The sequence below is a fragment of the Talpa occidentalis genome, unplaced genomic scaffold (genome assembly GCF_014898055.3).
Source record: "Talpa occidentalis isolate TD23 unplaced genomic scaffold, MPIMG_talOcc4v2.1, whole genome shotgun sequence".
Taxonomy (NCBI): domain Eukaryota; kingdom Metazoa; phylum Chordata; class Mammalia; order Eulipotyphla; family Talpidae; genus Talpa; species Talpa occidentalis.
In genome coordinates, this window is record NW_026555331.1 from 42767682 (window position 1) to 42785896 (window position 18215).

At 33.6% G+C, this 18215-nt stretch overlaps 1 protein-coding gene across 1 annotated transcript; it reads right to left on the reverse strand.

Moving 5' to 3' along the window:
- Positions 1-10242: 10242 nt before the first annotated feature.
- Positions 10243-10556, reverse strand: LOC119239118 (60S ribosomal protein L37a-like). The gene has a single exon (XM_037503435.2). It carries the CDS (start codon positions 10529-10531, stop codon positions 10253-10255), a length of 279 nt encoding a protein of 92 aa, XP_037359332.1. The 5' UTR covers positions 10532-10556; the 3' UTR covers positions 10243-10252.
- Between the last annotated feature and the right edge of the window lie 7659 nt (positions 10557-18215).

The window sequence follows — 18215 nt, forward strand, 5'->3', positions numbered from 1 at the left end:
GCTGAATGACTATAGCAGATGAGGAAATCAAACGAGAAATTACGTGGAGACAAACAAAATACGTGGAGACAATCAAAAATGAAGACAAACTACCAGAGCCCCTGAGGCTTAGCAATGGTAGTACTAAGAGGGAAATATATAGCAATACAGAAATAAATAAGAACTCAAATCAATAATCTCACCTCACAACCTTAGGCACTAGAAAAAAAAAAAAAGAACAGAAACCAAAGACCAGCAGAAAGAAGAAAATAAAAAAATAGAGAGGAAGTAAATGAAATAGAAATATAAATCGACACTCCAAACACCAATTAAACTATTTCTTTGACTAGACTCCTTAAGAAAAAAGTGAGAAAATGAACAAATAGAATCAGAATTGAAAGAGAAGTTATAGTGGCATCTCAGAAATACTAAGGATCATAAAAGCCTGCATGAATATTTCTATGCCAATATATTGGTTAACCAAGAATAAACGGACAATTTCTTAAAAGCATACATCCCTCCAAGACTGAGTGAGAAATAGAAAACCTCAACAGACAAATCACAAGCAAGGAAATTGAAACAGTTATCAAAGGGTTCCTTAAAAACAAAAACTCTGGACCAGATGGTTTCACTTGTGAGTTCTAAGTCATCGAGACCAATACCTATATTTTTCAAGCTCTTAGAAAAATTTGAGGAAGAAGGAATACCTCAAAACATTTCTTTTAAATTTGAAAGCATCTTTATGGTAAGGATTTTTAAAATCCAAACTGTGGTTTAATGGCTTTTAGTGGTCTCACTGCCACAGAACAATATCTCTTTACAACTGATAAGGGAAATAAGTTATGTTGTCTGGTAATATTTATGAGTTTTCATTATCCAATACTAAATAGAATGTATATTCTCTAAGTAAAACTCCAGGAAATTTGATTATATTACTCAATAGATAACATTGTAATCAAGGCACCCAAGAAATTCCAAGGAGTTATTCAGTTACACCTGAAGTAAACAATATTTTTTAAAAGATTTATTTATTTAGGCATGCAAGAACTGAGGTACAGGCCAGAGGTGCGGGAGGGTGAGAGGACTCACCAGAAAGAGTGGGGAGCAGAACAGGTGGATTGACTGAAAACACTGCTGAGGGGAGCAGCGGGCAAGACAGGAGAGGTCTGCTGAGCCATGTGGGTAACTCCCTGGTGGGTCCGGGCTCGAACTCGTGCTGCAGAGGTTGCAGATAGCTTCATAGTGCGGTGCTTAACCCCTTGCGTCACCAGGGAGGCCCTGAAGTAAACTAGCAAACAGAGTGCATAGCATCTGAGTCTGAAAAGAATGAATACTGATACTGTCTTCCTCAAACATGATTATCATTGCTGGAGTTGCTACTGCAAGGTTATAAGAAACCAAAGGGAAAGTGAAATATTGGAAATGTAGGGAACAGAAGACCATAATTGCTGCTTTTGTCTATCAAAATTTTTCCTTTGGAGAGTTAGGTGTACATCTGATTCTGCAAATAAACCAAAGTTTCTGAGAAACAGCAGCTTATAATTGTAATTTATTATTTTTTTATTTTTTTAATTAATAAATTTTATTTTTATATTCCCCATACAATTGCAATCCCCCCATTCTGACCCCATAATAATTGTAATTTAGTAATAACAACAGCTAATGATACTTTTACTCATACGATACTACTAATAATAGTTAAAAATTACAGTTTTATGATATTCTACACTACTTGTTTCACAGTGCTATCTTGTTTCATAAAATTACTTTGAGAAACATTTTATTTTGTACTTTTCATTTCATTTTGAGGAAACAGACTTAGAGATGTAAAGATCATATAGTTAGGAAATGGAGATGTCAAAATATGAAACAGAGGATATATTTCCACAGCTTATTCAGTCTACTGACCTGGTCAAAATCGGGATTTTATGAAAAAAGTAATAAAACTTAATGCTTTATTACTATTACACAAAACAATATCAATTTTCTAATTTTGCCTTATTGTACTTTAATCAGTCTTGAACTAAAACAAACAAAAAAAGCTAACCTAAGTTAGACTAATTAATCTAGTGAAACTAGTATTTCTATTTTTTTCTGATAGCACAGATTTTAGCTCATGTAGAAATTAGCATTACAAATGTCATTGTATAAGACTACTACAGATTTTAAACATTTATTACATGCTAATTATAATAAATATTTTAAATATATTATCTCATTTAACTTAATCATAACCCTAGGTGTTAAATATTGTTTTTCTTCTGAAGATAATTATACTTAGCCTCAGAGAGGAAAATTTAGTTACAACAGTTTGCCCAGTTAATGGAAAATTAGCTGAGTGACCTCAAATTTGTACCTATTTATCTAATTCTAAATTCCATATTACTTTCTTTATGACATAATATCTTAAAAGGGCCTCATGCATGTAATTAGTTTATAAGGGAAGTAGTATGAACATTAATGTTTATTAGGAGCTTACTACATGTTCTATGCTATCCTTTACTTTGTATTGTCCAATTCAAGCTAGACAATTTCTTATGAAATATTGATGTTATTCATATTTTGAGTAAAAGGAAACTGAGGTTCAAGTATGTGGGATCATGTATCTAAGGACTTACACATCAGAAAACCTGCAAAGTAGGAATATAAAACTATATTTGACTGACAGGGAGATAACAGTTTTTTTTTTAATTTATTTATACATACAAGAACTGGGGGGCACAGGCCAGAGGTGTGGGGGGGGGGTGAGAGGATTCACCAGAGACAGAGTGGGGAACAGAACAGGCAGATTGACTGAAATGCACTGCTGAGGGAAGCAGCAGGCGAGTCAGGAGACATCTGCTGCGCCACGTGGGTTGCTCGTTGGCCGGGGATCGAACTTGTGCTGCAGTGGCTGTGGACAGCTTCATAGGTTGCGTTTTGTGCCACCAGGGAGGCCCAAAGATAATAGTTTTACAATAGCTTCTTCAACATACTTTATAATTTGAATTATTAAGAATCTGGTAAATAATAGACAAAAACAAAGCCTATACAGGGATTTTGTCATTCTGTTAACCATGGTGACTCTAGAATGTAGAACAATGGAAATAATAATATTTGGTAAATTTTGTTGAATGAATGATACTGGATGTTATTATGAAGCTTTTCTGAATCCATTTTTCTTCAAACACATTAAAATTGAAAAGTAGAATGTATTTTGTATTTAAATTCTTATTTCAGGTATCATAAGCAAGCCCTGATTCACTATCACTTTCTTTTTTCCTTTATATTTCTATTCCTCCCTTTTATTTTGTACTTTATTTCCTTGTCCCATTCTTTCTTTTCCTCTATTTTTATGTGGATAGTGGATTTTCTGAGTCTAGCTCATTAAACTCATTGTCATTTCTCTACCTAACAGTCAGTGGACTTTGCAAAGGAGGAAATTAAAATAGCAAACTCAGTTACTCAAGGTCAGATATTAGTGCTCATCCATATGAGTAGACACTAGAGATGCAAATGATGGTGTTGGGTTTTTCTGAGAGTATCAGTGTGGAGCTTTTATTGTTTTGTTATTATGAAGATAAGTCATCAGGGTGCTCAACCTACGCTTTGCATTACTTTAATAAGTTTCTTTATTGTTTCCAGAAATGTGCATCAGCATAGATTGTAAGCCACTGTTCCCTTACTCATCCATTCAGGAAATGAGTGTGCCTCAATGAAATATTAATACCCTTCTCATTCAGTTTTAAGATTTGACCTATTTTTGTCAGTAGTTTTCTTCCCCCAAATGCTGTTAAAAACAAAGAGACTGTTTATTAAAACAAAAATTTGCATGCAAGCAGAGGCTCTGCTTATTACTAACATTCCAACATTGAATTTGACATTATTTTGATGGGAAGAGAAGACACAAAATAGGTTCATGAAACACAGCAAATTATGACACAGAAACAGTGTGTATTCTAAGGCTAAAGTCAAGTTAAGGGCAATTCTGCACATGCTTATTAAATATTAAGTCTGACTCCTTAATGCTGAGCAAGATTATATCTAGATATGCCTAACCTGACACAAAATCTTCCTGTATATATGAGGTAATGTACACAAGTATCTTGGTTTCACGTTATGTATTTGGTAATCACAGAGAAATCCTTGTTAGCATGTAAAATGCTTCCTATAGCAAATTCACTCATTCCATGGGCAGATATTGAATGTTTATAATGCAATAGATTATGTGTTAAGCTCTAGAAATATAGTGGTAAACTATGTAATACTCCTGTCCTCGTGGAGGAGGAAAGATATAATGATAATAATAAAAGAAAAATGTCATCATTTAAGACTGCAACAATGGCTTTGCAAAATAGGTATATTTGATGAGAGCTGTTAAAGCTATTTTAGTCAAGGTGGTCAGCAAGAGCTTTTGTGAAGAGGTGATCTTTGAAATGAGGTATAAATAATAAGGTGACATGCAAAATGTTAGAGAATAGTATCAGTGAAGGAAATAGTGTTGTATTCCTAAAATATAAAGAAGGCAAAAATGGCTAGAGTATATTGACTGAGAACAGAAGGAAATAATAAGAAATGATGCCAGAGAGCTAAGTAGACAGCAGATTATGTTAAAACTTGTAGAGTAATTGTGAAGATTTTGCAATCTTCACAATTACTTTTTAATACAAGACCTTGATGATTTAATCATAGGAATGTAATGATTTTGTATCATTTTTCAGTTTTTACTTTTAAGATTATTCTGTGGACACTGGGTAGAAATGTGATAAGTATGAGAGTGGAGAGACCAGTTAGGAGGATTTTTTTCATTGTGCAAATGAAAAAATAGTCTTAGTCTGAAATGTTGAAGAAGTATAGACAAAAAGAAGTGGTCAAATTTGGGACATATCGTGTGGTTTAACTCAACTAGAATTATTGGTAACTGGCATGTGTAGATGGAGAAAGTTACCAAGAATGGCTATAGTTTTATTCTGAGCAACTGCTTGCATGATGTTACCATTATAAAATAAGACAACTGATGTAAATTTAATTTTTGCGTAGCTTAAATTCAATAAAAATAAATTTAATGTGTGCCTTATTATAGGCACTCTACATGTCTTTAAAATATGTTTTATGAAGGGAAGTTGAAAGTATATTGTAGCCAAATTTTGTATAGGTCTAATATTTCAATCAATCTGTCAGTCATTATCCTCTTATTTTTATTGAATTTAGGCCTTGGGTTGCTTTGAAAAAAGCATATCAGAACCTCTTGAGAATTGGTTATAAGTGTATGGTATTGAGGGATTATCAACCTAAGTGATTGGTAACATTTTCATAATTTTATATGACATTGTATTTTACAGTGAAAAAAAAGACATACTTGAAGCAGTAAAAAAAATCAATAATGAACATTAATTTAAGGGCTATGTAAAAAATAGGCTAAATGGGCTTTTAAAAGTTCATTTATCAGAGGATAAAGAAGAAGAAGACTTTATTTTATGTAGTAATCTGTATAGAACATATTTAATAGGACTAATTCATGGTTAAAATCACTTGTCCATAATGGTCTGACTCATTTGAAAAATAACTGGATACATGACATGTCCTAACATTTAATATTTGCATTACATAGTTATTTTACAGATCCAAATGCTTGTATGTCTTAAGATATTTTTCTAATTCTGAGTAATTTTTCCTATGCTTGTATTGCCTGATTTAATTTCTTTTGGATTTTGATCACAATAATTCACTTTTCTGACAAGAGATGATATTTTATTTCCCCATTGGTGTTAATAAGAACAAACCTTTGCAAGAAACATAGTTTGATTAAGATTCGGCACTTTGCAGCCCAATTTCATTTTACAATTCAATGTTGTTAATCTACAATTCTTCCCTGAGATAATTTTTATTACTTCCGCAAACTGGCAATCAAATCACTTTTTCTTAAACTATAAAGACATATGGTAGCTTTAATAAATGGATTTTTAAAAGTGTGTGTATCTTTACAATGACCAATGAAACACTTTTCCTATAATTATTCCTTTATTTTGTATATTATTTCATTCCAGTAACAAGAGTTAGAACACAGCCATTTGTGTACCTCTAGAGTCATATATTTTTATTTTTTTGATTTTTATTTTTTTAAAGATTTATTTTATTTTATTTATACAAGCACTGGGTACAGTCAGAAGTGCAGGAGGGTGAGAGAATTCACCAGAGCCAGAGTGGGGAACAGAACAGGCAGACTGACAAAGTACACTGCTGAGGGGAGCAGTGGGAGGCAGGAGGGGTCTACGCGCCATGTGGTACCCTTGCCCGGCGGCCGGGGATCGAACCGGCACTGCAGAGGCTGAGGCTAGCTTCGCAACCCAGCGCTCAACCGCTGTAGATTCATATATTTTTAATAGGATAGTAGTATCTCCATGTTGATCTAATGACAATTATAATAGAAATGAAAGTAGACCATGAGATAAAACTTCAAGTCTGTAGAATAAAACTGATTTGCCTTTGTATTTGATGAAAAATAATATTTTAGAAATATTTTAAATAAAAAATTAAGATGAGGTCACATACCTTTTATCACATTTCTGTCTTGTATCTGCAATAAAGTGTTCTTAAATCAAGGGAAAGGAAAGCTAACCTAGCCAGTTTGGATCAAGGTAGTTATAACAGTGTAATTTTCAGGAAAGGTAATACAGCCATTTTGAGGTGCCTCATATTAACAGTTAGCCAATAATTATTTTAACCATTTTGCCTCAAACTTGAAAATGCTAAACACTAAGGTTTTTTTTTTTTTTAAATGGTATTTATTTTTTTTTCAGGAGCTAACAAATTCCTTTTATTTTTTTAAATAAATTTTATTTTTATATTCCCCATACAATTGCAACCCCCTTATTTTGACCCCAATCCCTCCCCTCCCCGCCCCCCACCCCCCATAGAGTGTCTCTGGTTCATAGATTTTTGTTGATTTTGATTTTCACTTTCTTATATTCATTTTCCTGGTCCCTTATTTAAGTTTTCTAGATTCCTGCTATGAGTGAGACCATCCGGTATTTTTCTTTTTCTTTCTGGCTTATTTCGCTGAGCATGATCCCTTCCAGCGCCATCCATGTTGCTGCAAATTGCATGTGTTTATCTTTTTTGAATGCTGAGTAATATTCCATGGCGTATATGTACCACATCTTTTTGATCCAGTCATCTGTTTTTGGACATTTGGGTTCTAAACACTAAGTTTTAACAAGCAAAATGCATGAAGACATGTTTTCCCTCCCTCCCTCTCTCGCCCCCTCCCTCCCTTCTTTCTTCATCCTTCCTTCTTAATGAAGTACCATTGTTTTACATCCTTGTTTATGTTTTGAAAGTATAGGATTTCTTCCCTCAGGTGTGGCCACTGTAGCTCTCTCGCCACCGTAGAATCCTTAGTCCTCCACCATAATCCATTGTGCTCCCCTGCTTCCCCCTTTTGATTCCTCCCCTTTCTCCTTGCCTCCTGGATGCTTCATGTCTAATGTTGCTTTCAAGGGTTTATTTTAAACTTTGTGCTAATCTGACCCTTTATTTGATTTCTCTATATTCCACATATTATATGTGACACCATCTGGTAGGAGACATGTTTTCATTCTATTAATTGCTGCAGAGGATTGTCCAGATAAAGGTTCTTAATGGTTGCATGAAAAATTCTCTGTGTTTTTGTTGTGAATAGGGTGTTAGAAATAGGATCTATTCCAATGTAGTTTTCCCTTAAACAACTATGAAAATACTGCATGTCAAATGCTGTGCTAAGTTCTGAGAATACAAAGGTGAACTAGATGGAAATGCATCTTAACTTCATGGACTTTTCCATTCTAGTGGACAAAGAAGAGAAAAAGTAAGTAATTAAAAATCAAAATCAACAAGCAACTATAAAACAGAGATACACTACAGAGGTGGGGGGAAGAAGGGATTAGGGTCAAAATAAGGGGAGTGGGAGTTGTATGGGGACTGTAACCAAGATGAAAATGCATACATTGTGCAAAAATGAAAAATGGTGTAAAAATACATAAAATAAATAAATAAATGCACTACATAAAAATTAAAAAAGAAACAAATTATAAAGATTACTAAACAGAAATAATAGAAATTAATTAATATTGGCTAGACCTACTTTGGATAGGAGATATTTGCTTTAATGAAAAGATATTTAAGCCATGTTGAGGAAAATGGATCCTGAATATACAACATCAATTCAAGTGAAACTTTTTTGTAAGAAAGTTAGACTTTGGTAAAATTAATTAAACAGACTGAACATGTAATTGATGTTAATTATATTGTGAGGCACATCTAAAATTATCATTTTAGATGTTAACATGCCTATGGACTTATCAAATGATTAAAGTTTGTGTAAAGATGTGTAGTCTATTAATCTAAGGGTAATAGTATGTTTATAATATTCAGCCAAGATGTAGTTGGCTAAGAGAATCAAATAAACCTTTGCTTTTTTTTTCACCTTAAATGCATAATTTTATTAGCCTTTGATGACATGTTGTTACTTCCAGAATTTGAGAAGTGAATTATGTGTGACACCTAGAATCACATAAAATTGATGAAGTTCATTATCTTAGGGCATGATCATTTGAAAAACAGTGCGCGAAAACCATTACCTTTTCAATGAGTGATTTTGCTCTAGAAGTTAAAGATGTCTCTGAGACATTGCAATCTGAATTCACCACTTAGTGGTCAATTTGGCATAGTGTTATAGTGTGTTTTTCTTAAAAGATAATTCTTAAACTGTTAAATGTTTCTATTTTTATGACATAAAAATGTTTCTTATTATTTCTTATTTTATAATTAAGTCTATAAAGATATTTAAGCATTAAAAAGAAGTATTGAAAAAAAATATTTTAGAAACATAACCCAGAGTATATTGTTACTACTTTGGCATATAATCTTATAGATTTTTACCTTAATAAAATGTAAGAATTTATTTTAATCAATTACTGCTTTCTTAAAAATATAGTAGGCCAAACTTTCATGTCAAACAGTTTAACATTCTGCTATATGTACAAATGAACAATAGATTATTTCTATCACTGTAATGGATATTTAGCTTTAAAGTTTTTTTAATGGATATAATTAGGTAGCATTCAATATTCTTCTTATATATGTGACTTTTGTACATATCTAGTGATTCTGATAAAATTCTGAATATATTTCTATTTCAAATATCACCGCATTATGTTGATATTCATCACAAATTCCTCATCAGAGATGTGTTTCTACTCATTTATACTCTAGACAGAAAACAATATTACTGTAATTTTAATATTTTTGCCTATATTGCAAATGGATCATGTGATTTGCAAAATTGCATTTTTTAAGCACAGAAACTTGAAAATTAATTTATTGGCTTTTACTCTTTCTCCTGTTCTATCATGAATTATCTGTGTATTCTTCAAAACACTTTTCTATTGAAATATTTCCATTAATTAGGATAGGTAAGGCTATATGTTATTATTCTATTAATCCCAATATTTCAGTAAATCAAAACAGGGAGAAATTATCTTGTATCCATATCACAAGGAGTTGAATACAAGGCAGCATTCATTGGCCCTTCTATCAATCTAAAAATGGTGCCACTAAACCCATTGATCTTTCCATATCATGGAATATAAGGTGGGGATCATAATTGTGAGATTTCTGAGAAAGGGAAAGTGAGGGTTAGAGTATTGCAAGGTTAGTTTTCTAGGCTATGTTGGGAAAGTGGCTTTGTTGCAGAATTCACTGGCCAGCAGTGAGTCATATGAGCTTCAAATTCATTTTAAAGAAAGATGTTTGAAAAGTGCAGTAACACATATAAGAAGGTGTGAACCTCTACTTCTGAATCATATATATCAAATCATAAACCTATGTTACCTCCTAAATATTTATTTATTTATTATTATTTAAATTTTAATTTTTTTATATTCCCCTTACAATTACAATCCCCTTATTTTGACCCCAAGCCCTCCTTTCCCCACCCCCCAACCCCCATAGAGTGTCTCATAGTTGTTGATTTTGATATTTTCTTTCTTATAGTTATTCTTTTTTTTGTTTATACCAAAGCTGTAAGATTTTTATTCATTTATCATTCTACTACCAAAAAAAAGTACTGGAATATAATCCCACTTCAGTATACTGGTCTAATAAAAATTAAAGTATTCCAATTGGTAAAGTCTTTGAGACTTGCTTGAGAAACAAAATTAATGCATGTCAGAATATTAACAAAGCCAAATAATTCTGTTACATAGATTAGCCCATTTTGTATTATGTGCTGGCAATGGTCTAAATTATACAATTTCTACTGGTCTTTCAATTCCTTCAGTCTTCTGATGGCAGACTTTACTGTGACGGCAGAAGTAGTGTTGTAGGTCCAGGCACCACCAGCCACCGTTTTCATGCAGGTAACACAGTGCCAGATTCCCACAGCTCGCCTCTTCATCTTGGTTTTGCCACAGAAGGAGCAAGTGTTCTTGGCGTGCTGGCTGATTTCAATCTTCTTCACCATTTTCCTAAGGGAGGCACCATAATGGGCCCCATATTTACCGACGATCCCCACCTTCTTGGTTCGTTTGGCCATGTCGCCGTAAGGTGGGTGAGTTATTCTTTTTCCTGGTACCTTATTTAAGTTTTCTAGATTCCTGCTATGAGTGAGACCATCCGGTATTTTTCTTTTTCTTTCTGGCTTATTTTGCTGAGCATGATCCCTTCCAGCTCCATCCATGTTGCTGAAAATTGCATGTGTTTATCTTTTTTGAATGCTGAGTAATATTCCATGGTGTATATGTACCACATTTCTTGATCCAGTCATCTATTTTTGGGCATTTGGATTGTTTCCAAAGCTTAGCTATTGTAAATAGTGCCGCTATAAACATATACCTCCTTAATATTTAAAAAGCCAAACACACAGAAAGAAAAATCTTATATCCAAAGTCTTTAATCTACCTTCAGTTCACTTTAGTGTAAGGTATAAGCAAATGATCTAGTTTCATTCTTTTGCATGTGATTGTCCAATTTTCCTAACACCATTTGTTGAAAAGACTTTCTCTGATTTATACTTTTGGCTCCTTTGTTATAGATTATCTGCTCATTTATGTCTGAGTTTATTTCTGGACTCTCAGTTCTATTCCATTAGTATATGCATCTGTTTTTATTCCAGTATCATAATGTTTTGATTACTATAGCTTTGTGGTATGTTCAAAGTTTAGGCGTATGATACCAATGTTTCCAATCTTTTTTTGTAAGGGTAGCTTAGCCTATACAAGATCTTTCATGGTGCCATAGGAATTTCAGTATTGTTTGTTCCATTTCTTTGAAATGTCATTGGAGCCTTGATATGGAGTGTATTGAATCTGTATTTTGCTTTGGGCATGATGGTTATTTTAATAATGTCAATTAGGCAAACACTACAAGACTGGGTTCAGTGACATCTTTATTGATTTGTCTCCAATAACAAGAGAAACAAGAGACTATAAACAAATGGGATTGCATTAATCCAAAAAGCTTCTGCGCAGCAAAAGAAACTGTCACTAAAACAAAAAGACCCCCTACTGAATGGGAGAAAATAGTTGTACATAATATATCTGACAAGGGGCTTATATTCAATACCTATAAGAAAATCATACAACTGATCCAAAAGAAAACAAATAACCCAGGCAATAAATGAGCAGAGAGCTAAATAGACCCTTCTCCAAAGACAATTGACCAATCAGCACAAGAAAAAAATGCTAATCATTACTTGTTATCAGTGAAATAAAAATCGTAATCACAATGAGATGCCATCTCACATCTGTGAGACTGTCCCTTATCAAAAACTCCTGAAAAAAATAGGTATTGGTAAGGATGTGGAGAAAAAGGAGTTCACCTCACACACTGTTGAAAATATAGAATGGGGATCTCCCTAGTGGCACAGGGGGTTGAACGCCGCACTGTAAAGCTGTCCACGGCCTTTGTGGTGCCAGTTTGATCCCCAGCCAGCTGGGAGCAACCCACATGGCACCCCAGACCTCTCCTGTCTCGCCTGCTGCTCTCCTCAGCAGTGTATTTCGGTACATCTGCCTGTTCTGCTCCCTGCTCTCTCTGGTGAATCGTCTCATCCCCTGCGACTTTGGCCTGTACCCCACTTCTAAAAAAAAGAGAATATAGAATGGATAAAGCCCATATGGAAAACAGTATGAAGGTTTCTCAAAATATTAAAAATAGATTCAACATACAATCCAGCCATTCCACTCATAGGTATCTACCTGAAATGCCAAAGCATTAATAATGAGGAACATATGCACACCTGAGTTGTGACACTATTTATAATAACCACATTATGAAAATAACAAAAGTTCCTAAGGACAGATGAGTAGACCAAGAAGATTTATATATACACTATGGAGTACTACTGAGCAACAAAATAAGATGAACTCCTGTCATTTGCAATAACATGTTTTCATTTATATGTAGAATACAAAAAAAAAAACACAAAGGATCATTCAAACTCAAGCTAACAATAAACCCTAGAAATATGTCTATAGAATCAAGGTTACGAGAGCAGGAAGGAGTATGTAAAGAAGGAGATAGATATTGGAGTTATATGCCCACAAGCCAGGTGCTTCTGGAATCACCAGAAGTTTGAAAAGCTTAGAAAGCATTTCCCCGCACAGCTTTGAGGAGAGAATGGTCTTCCTAACACCTTAATATCATAATTCTGACCTTCAGAACTGCTAAATAATAATTTTTTGTTGTGGTTTGTGTTAGTTTGTTATACCAGCTGTAGGTAGAGAACATGGACATAATTCCTGTTTTCATAAAGTTCAGTATAGTTAAAGAATCATATATATGTGCACATAATTAAATTGAACATAACAACATGAAGCAGTTTTTGAAAGCACTCATTGAACCAGCGAGACTTGAGTTCAATTTCCTAGTGTTCTAATTAATAGCTTTCTTAAAATTCTGCCTGTGTTTCAATTTTTAGAAATCTGTATAATGAAAAACGTTGTTCTTGTGGTTGTTGTGACCTGTGAATGAGTTGATTTTTGCATTGCTCTCATACCCATCACCTCAGCAGGGGGGGGAGTGTTGTCAATTATTTAACAACCTTGCTAATCAAGCACACATGCAGAAGAATAATGAATGTATGAAATGTTCCTTTACATTAGGTTTAAATTATTTCTTCCAAATTGTTCTGAGCCAACAACAGGGCCAGTGTGGGAATTATTCATTGACATTAGGGGTCTCTTGTTTTTGAATTTTTACTGTCATCTCTGGTTCTCAGTAGATGCAACTGCTTCATGGTCAGCTCTTTACATTCTGTCTTTCCTCTGTAACTGTGAGTCCATGTTATTTGTTCTGTTGGTCTTCTGGTCTTTATCACTTGTTCATTTATCCATGTCTCTCTGTGTCATATTGGTTAGGAAGGAGAAATTATGAATTAAGAGTCAGCACTATGAAGCTATCTGCAGCTACTACAGCCAAGGAGGTGAACCACATGGTTCAGCAGACCTTTCCTGTCTTGCCCACTGATCCCCTCAGCAGTGTATTTCAGTCAGTCTGCCTATTCTGTTCCCCACTCTGTCTCTGGTGAATCCTCTCACCCCTGTACGTCTGGCCTGTACCCCAGTTCTTGTATGCATAAATAAATAAATCTTTTTTTAAATCCTATTATTACCATCTCTTCTTAGCACATCTTTTGTACTTTATATGCTAATAGCATTTCTGTGCTTCCCTCAGTGATGCATTGCTAAATCAATTCATTTTCTAAGATTTATAATACATGACTCAGTTATAAAAACTGCTAATACTTAATTTAAGAAGTTGAAGAGATAATAATTATCAATTTGAGATTGACTAATACAGTGGAAATATTATCTAAGTAAAAAGAGGTAAGACATATTCAACTGGAATAAAAATTGTAAGTCAAGCAATGCAAAAATCAACTCACTCACAGGTCACAACAACCACAAGTCAAAATGTAAATTATTTACATACTATTTTATTTAATCTACCTTAGCATAGAGAACTTGTCTGATAGTTGTTTGATAAATTGCATGAATAAAATCTGGACTTGCCTGAATTCTGAGTCATTGTATATCAAGTATCAGCAACTCTGTGAAAATATTTTTTCATAACACTTGAGAATATTCCTAAACCTTAAGCATTTTACTGTGTAATTTAGGAGTTGAGTGAGTAGAGATTTCTTTAATGCTCATAAATTTGGGATCAGTGCTGTACCACATTTTTTAAAAAAGGTTTATTTATTTATTTATACAAGCACTGGGTACAGTTAGAAGCATGGGAGGGTAAGAGAATTCACCAGAGCCAGAGCGGGGAACAGAACAGGCAGACCAACAAAAAACACTGCTGAGGGGAGCAGCAGGTGGCAGGAGAGGTCTGCCGCCGGGGATCAAACTAGTGCTGCAGAGGCTGCTGGCAGCTTCGCAACCCAGCACTCAACCACTGTGCCACTGGGGAGGCCAGATGTACTGCATTTTAAACCCTAAGGTATGGTCTCACTCATAGCAGGAATCTAGAAAACTTAAATAAGGGACCAGGAAAATGAATAACTATAAGAAAGTGAAAATCAAAATCAACAAAAAACTATGAACCAGAGACACTTTTTCGGGGGTGGGGGGCGGGAGGGGAGGGATTGGGGTCAGAATGGGGGGGGGTTGCAATTGTATGGGGAATATAAAAATAAAATTTATTATTAAAAAAAAAGAAAAAAAAATAAACCTAAGGTAAAGCAGAAAGGAATGGATTCTCCTTCATAATAAGCATCTAGGAGAATGGATCTCATAAAATCACTTTTAATAAGTGATAATGAATAAAAATTCCTGAACATTGTCTTGCTGTTGTTACTTTACAAGTAGAATGATGGCAGCTCTGGGGCACTATACGGTGATGTTGCAAAAGGAAAGTAGTAGTGAAATCAAAGTCACAGTTAATTCATATCACTGGTCTTATAGTTTTGTTTCATTTAGACATTATACATATTATAAATAACTGAACTTTCCGGTCATAGTTTTTATATAGTATGTTAATTCACAGTACTAAGCTCACTCGTTCATTTATTCATTCACTCAGTCAACCTTGTAATAGATAATTTTCAGTGCCCACGTATGACTAGAAGATGTTTTACTAAAAGGTGGTGACATAAAGACATGCAAGAATCTTTACTACAAGTAAACTTTTATTCTAGAACAGGAGAAATGTAAATATAAGTAAAAGGATGTTTTTAATGGAATGATACCAGTATTAGGATAAGTCCGCTTAGAGAACTAAGGTAATAGAATTATGGATTTGCTGCAGAAAAATAGAATTCTGTGTCAAGGAATTTAATCCTTATACAATGATTTTTAAACAAGATTTTAATCCTTTTACATGACTTTTATTCTTTGGATACTTAAATGAAGAAATGCTTCTATTTCAAAGGTAACTGTAGTAGAACTATAAAATGCTAATATTTAATTACTGGAAAACACACAGCCCAAAGGGACTTAGTCTAGTACAATAATCTATAAGCTTTATAACAAATTACCACTAAATAAACAATAGGAGTTTCTGAACTGAAGTGAAATATTAAAGGATTTAGGAATCAGAATATATTTTTCATTTTATTTTTTTTTATTTCATTGGCTCACTACTCAAAGTAAAATTTATTTTTATTGTAACCATCATAGTAAGAAAAAATAGATCAGAGAGAAATATATTCCAAAGTTATGATATACAACAATAAAAATTTTCTGTCATTAAAACAATAATTCAATTATAAAAATAATTATGTGCAGTATGAGAAGTCACTAATGACTTACTTAGTAAACAGAATAGTCTATTCTCCTATGCAGTTTTTAGAGAGGATATAAAGGATGATAGTGCTTATTTCAAATGATATCATAACTTCCTAACATCTTTTAAAATACCATTGAGTCATGGTAAGATGTTGATAACTTAAAGTTTAAACTCTTCTTTTTTAAAATTTTATTTATTTATACTGGGTACAGGCAGAAGCGCGGGAGGGTAAGAGAATTCACCAGAACCAGAGCAGGGAACAGAACAGGCAGACTGACGAAATACACTGCAGAGGGGAGCAGTGGGAGCGGCAGGAGAGGTCTGCGTGCCATGTGGGACCCTCACCGGTGGCTGGGGATCAAACGGGCACTGCTGGGGATCGAACTGGCACTGCAGAAGCTGCAGGCAGCTTCGCAGCCCAGTGCTCAACCACTGCGCCGCCAGGGAGGCCTTTAAACTCTTCTTAAGAAACTATCAAAACTACAAATTTATGTTTTTAAAAAGTTGTGTTGTTTAAAAAGTTGCAGAAGTTTAAAGAGCTCAAATATATTTGAAACTATATTTGGTCAGATTCTCAAATACCTCATTTGTAAAGTAGAATGGTAATGATTATTTCTAAGATGTTTTGCGAGAAATTTATGAGAGGGTGTTTATGACGCTTCCTTAGCAGACAGCAGATGCTACGTGCATATAGGAATCTCTTCCTGCATAAATTCCTTTAATTTTTTGACAGAAAAACATGTTGTTCATACATCCTCCATAGAGAGAATGTTTTGCTAGTCTCAATAAACATAACTGTAAAGTTGATGTGAAATCATATGAATATTTATATTTCTATTACCATATATATTTATTATTATTCTTCATAGATGATATCACTTGACCTATAAAGTATTTAATAGTAAAATTTGCAGAAAATACTTGGTCGGGTATCATTTGTTAACATGTATTAGGCAGATTTGACAGCTTACTATGACTAGAAACGTGAGACAAGATAAATGTTAAAGCGTTTCAATAGAAGTTAAGTTTTTTGATCCTAAATTTCAGTGTGTCTGTTCTTTTGGTCAAATGAGTTAGATTTCTTATAGGTATGCCTGAATAGATAAAGCCTACCTTACATTCTAGGATAGCTTATTCCTGATTTGTAGGGACTTAGTTCAATTTCCATGTGTAATCATGCAATAGAATTGCTATTAAAATGCTTCTCATAAGATACTGTTTCTCATTCATGTTCAAGGTTTGTATTAATATATTAATTGGCCCTCCAGAATCAAATACATGTTTGCAATCTTCCCTCTACAGCAATCTTCATACCAGATAGTGAGATAAGAATGCAGAAATCTGGCTCATGTGTAATAGTGAAAGCAGTAAAATTGTGTGATTGCGTGTATATGGTTTTTAGAGCGTCAACAGTCTTGAGCTTGACTGTGAGCATGAATCTTTTGCTATAAAGTATCAGGAGCATACTGTGAGCATGAATCTTTGCTATAAAGTATCAGGAACATACTGAGTGGTCCAAAAAGTGACTGGTAAAAACATGGATATGGTAATATTGGGCCCCCTTCCTTGAACTTCTTTGGCCAGTATTATAAGCAATTTTATAATTATAACTTTATTTATGACTTCTTGCCTGTAAACAGAAAATTAAAAAATATGATGTAATTCCAACTATTGTTCATCAGCATGAAAATATCATCATTGGCTTTGTTTCCATGTTTTCCAATACTAGTGATTCCTTTTTGACAATCAGTTAAAAATCCATCCTTTGATATTTTAAAACTTTTTTCTCTGTAGGGCTGGAACCAAACTAGCCATGCAAAGAAAACTGAATGGGTAAAGCATAACCACTATTTGTGACTTCATGGGTCAGCATAGTAGCTACACACACTGAACTGTATTTGTTTCCCATTTGGGCATAAAACATCTAAAAATAGAGAACTCTGAGATTAAATGAAAATTTATACCTTCTGTGTGGTGAATTTAGAGTTTATAATCCCTTAGTTATATAAACATTTCACTACAAGTATTCTATAGTTGTAATTTTTGGTTAACTGATATAATGCAGCAAAAAGTCAATTATTTCTATAATTCCTAAGTGTAAAATTTAAGGGAATTCTTGATGATGCAGATTTTTCTCTTGCTTTTGATAATTGTGTGATACAAAACTAAGAATTATAAGATTTCAAGCAATTATGTCAGAATTTAAAAGTCTGTATGTTTTCAGTAATTATTATAAGGTACACTATGCATTATAATAGTGTTGTCACCTATAAAATGTTATTGGGATGTGGGATGTTTATCTTTGCAATAATTTTGCTTCTGTTATGAAATCTAATAGCATTAAGTTTAATAATACTCATCCATAGTTATATCTATTATGTGATAAATGATGGTTGTGTCTATATACTTTTTATGGCAGTCATCTATTTCTCTAAATTAAAAGGATTCAAGATATATAGGGAATTGTTGGTATGTCTGCTGAAGAC

Coding starts and splice junctions, on each gene's coding strand:
- LOC119239118 (XM_037503435.2), bottom strand. CDS start 10,531: ATGGCCAAACGAACCAAGAAGGTGGGGATCGTCGGTAAATATGGGGCC.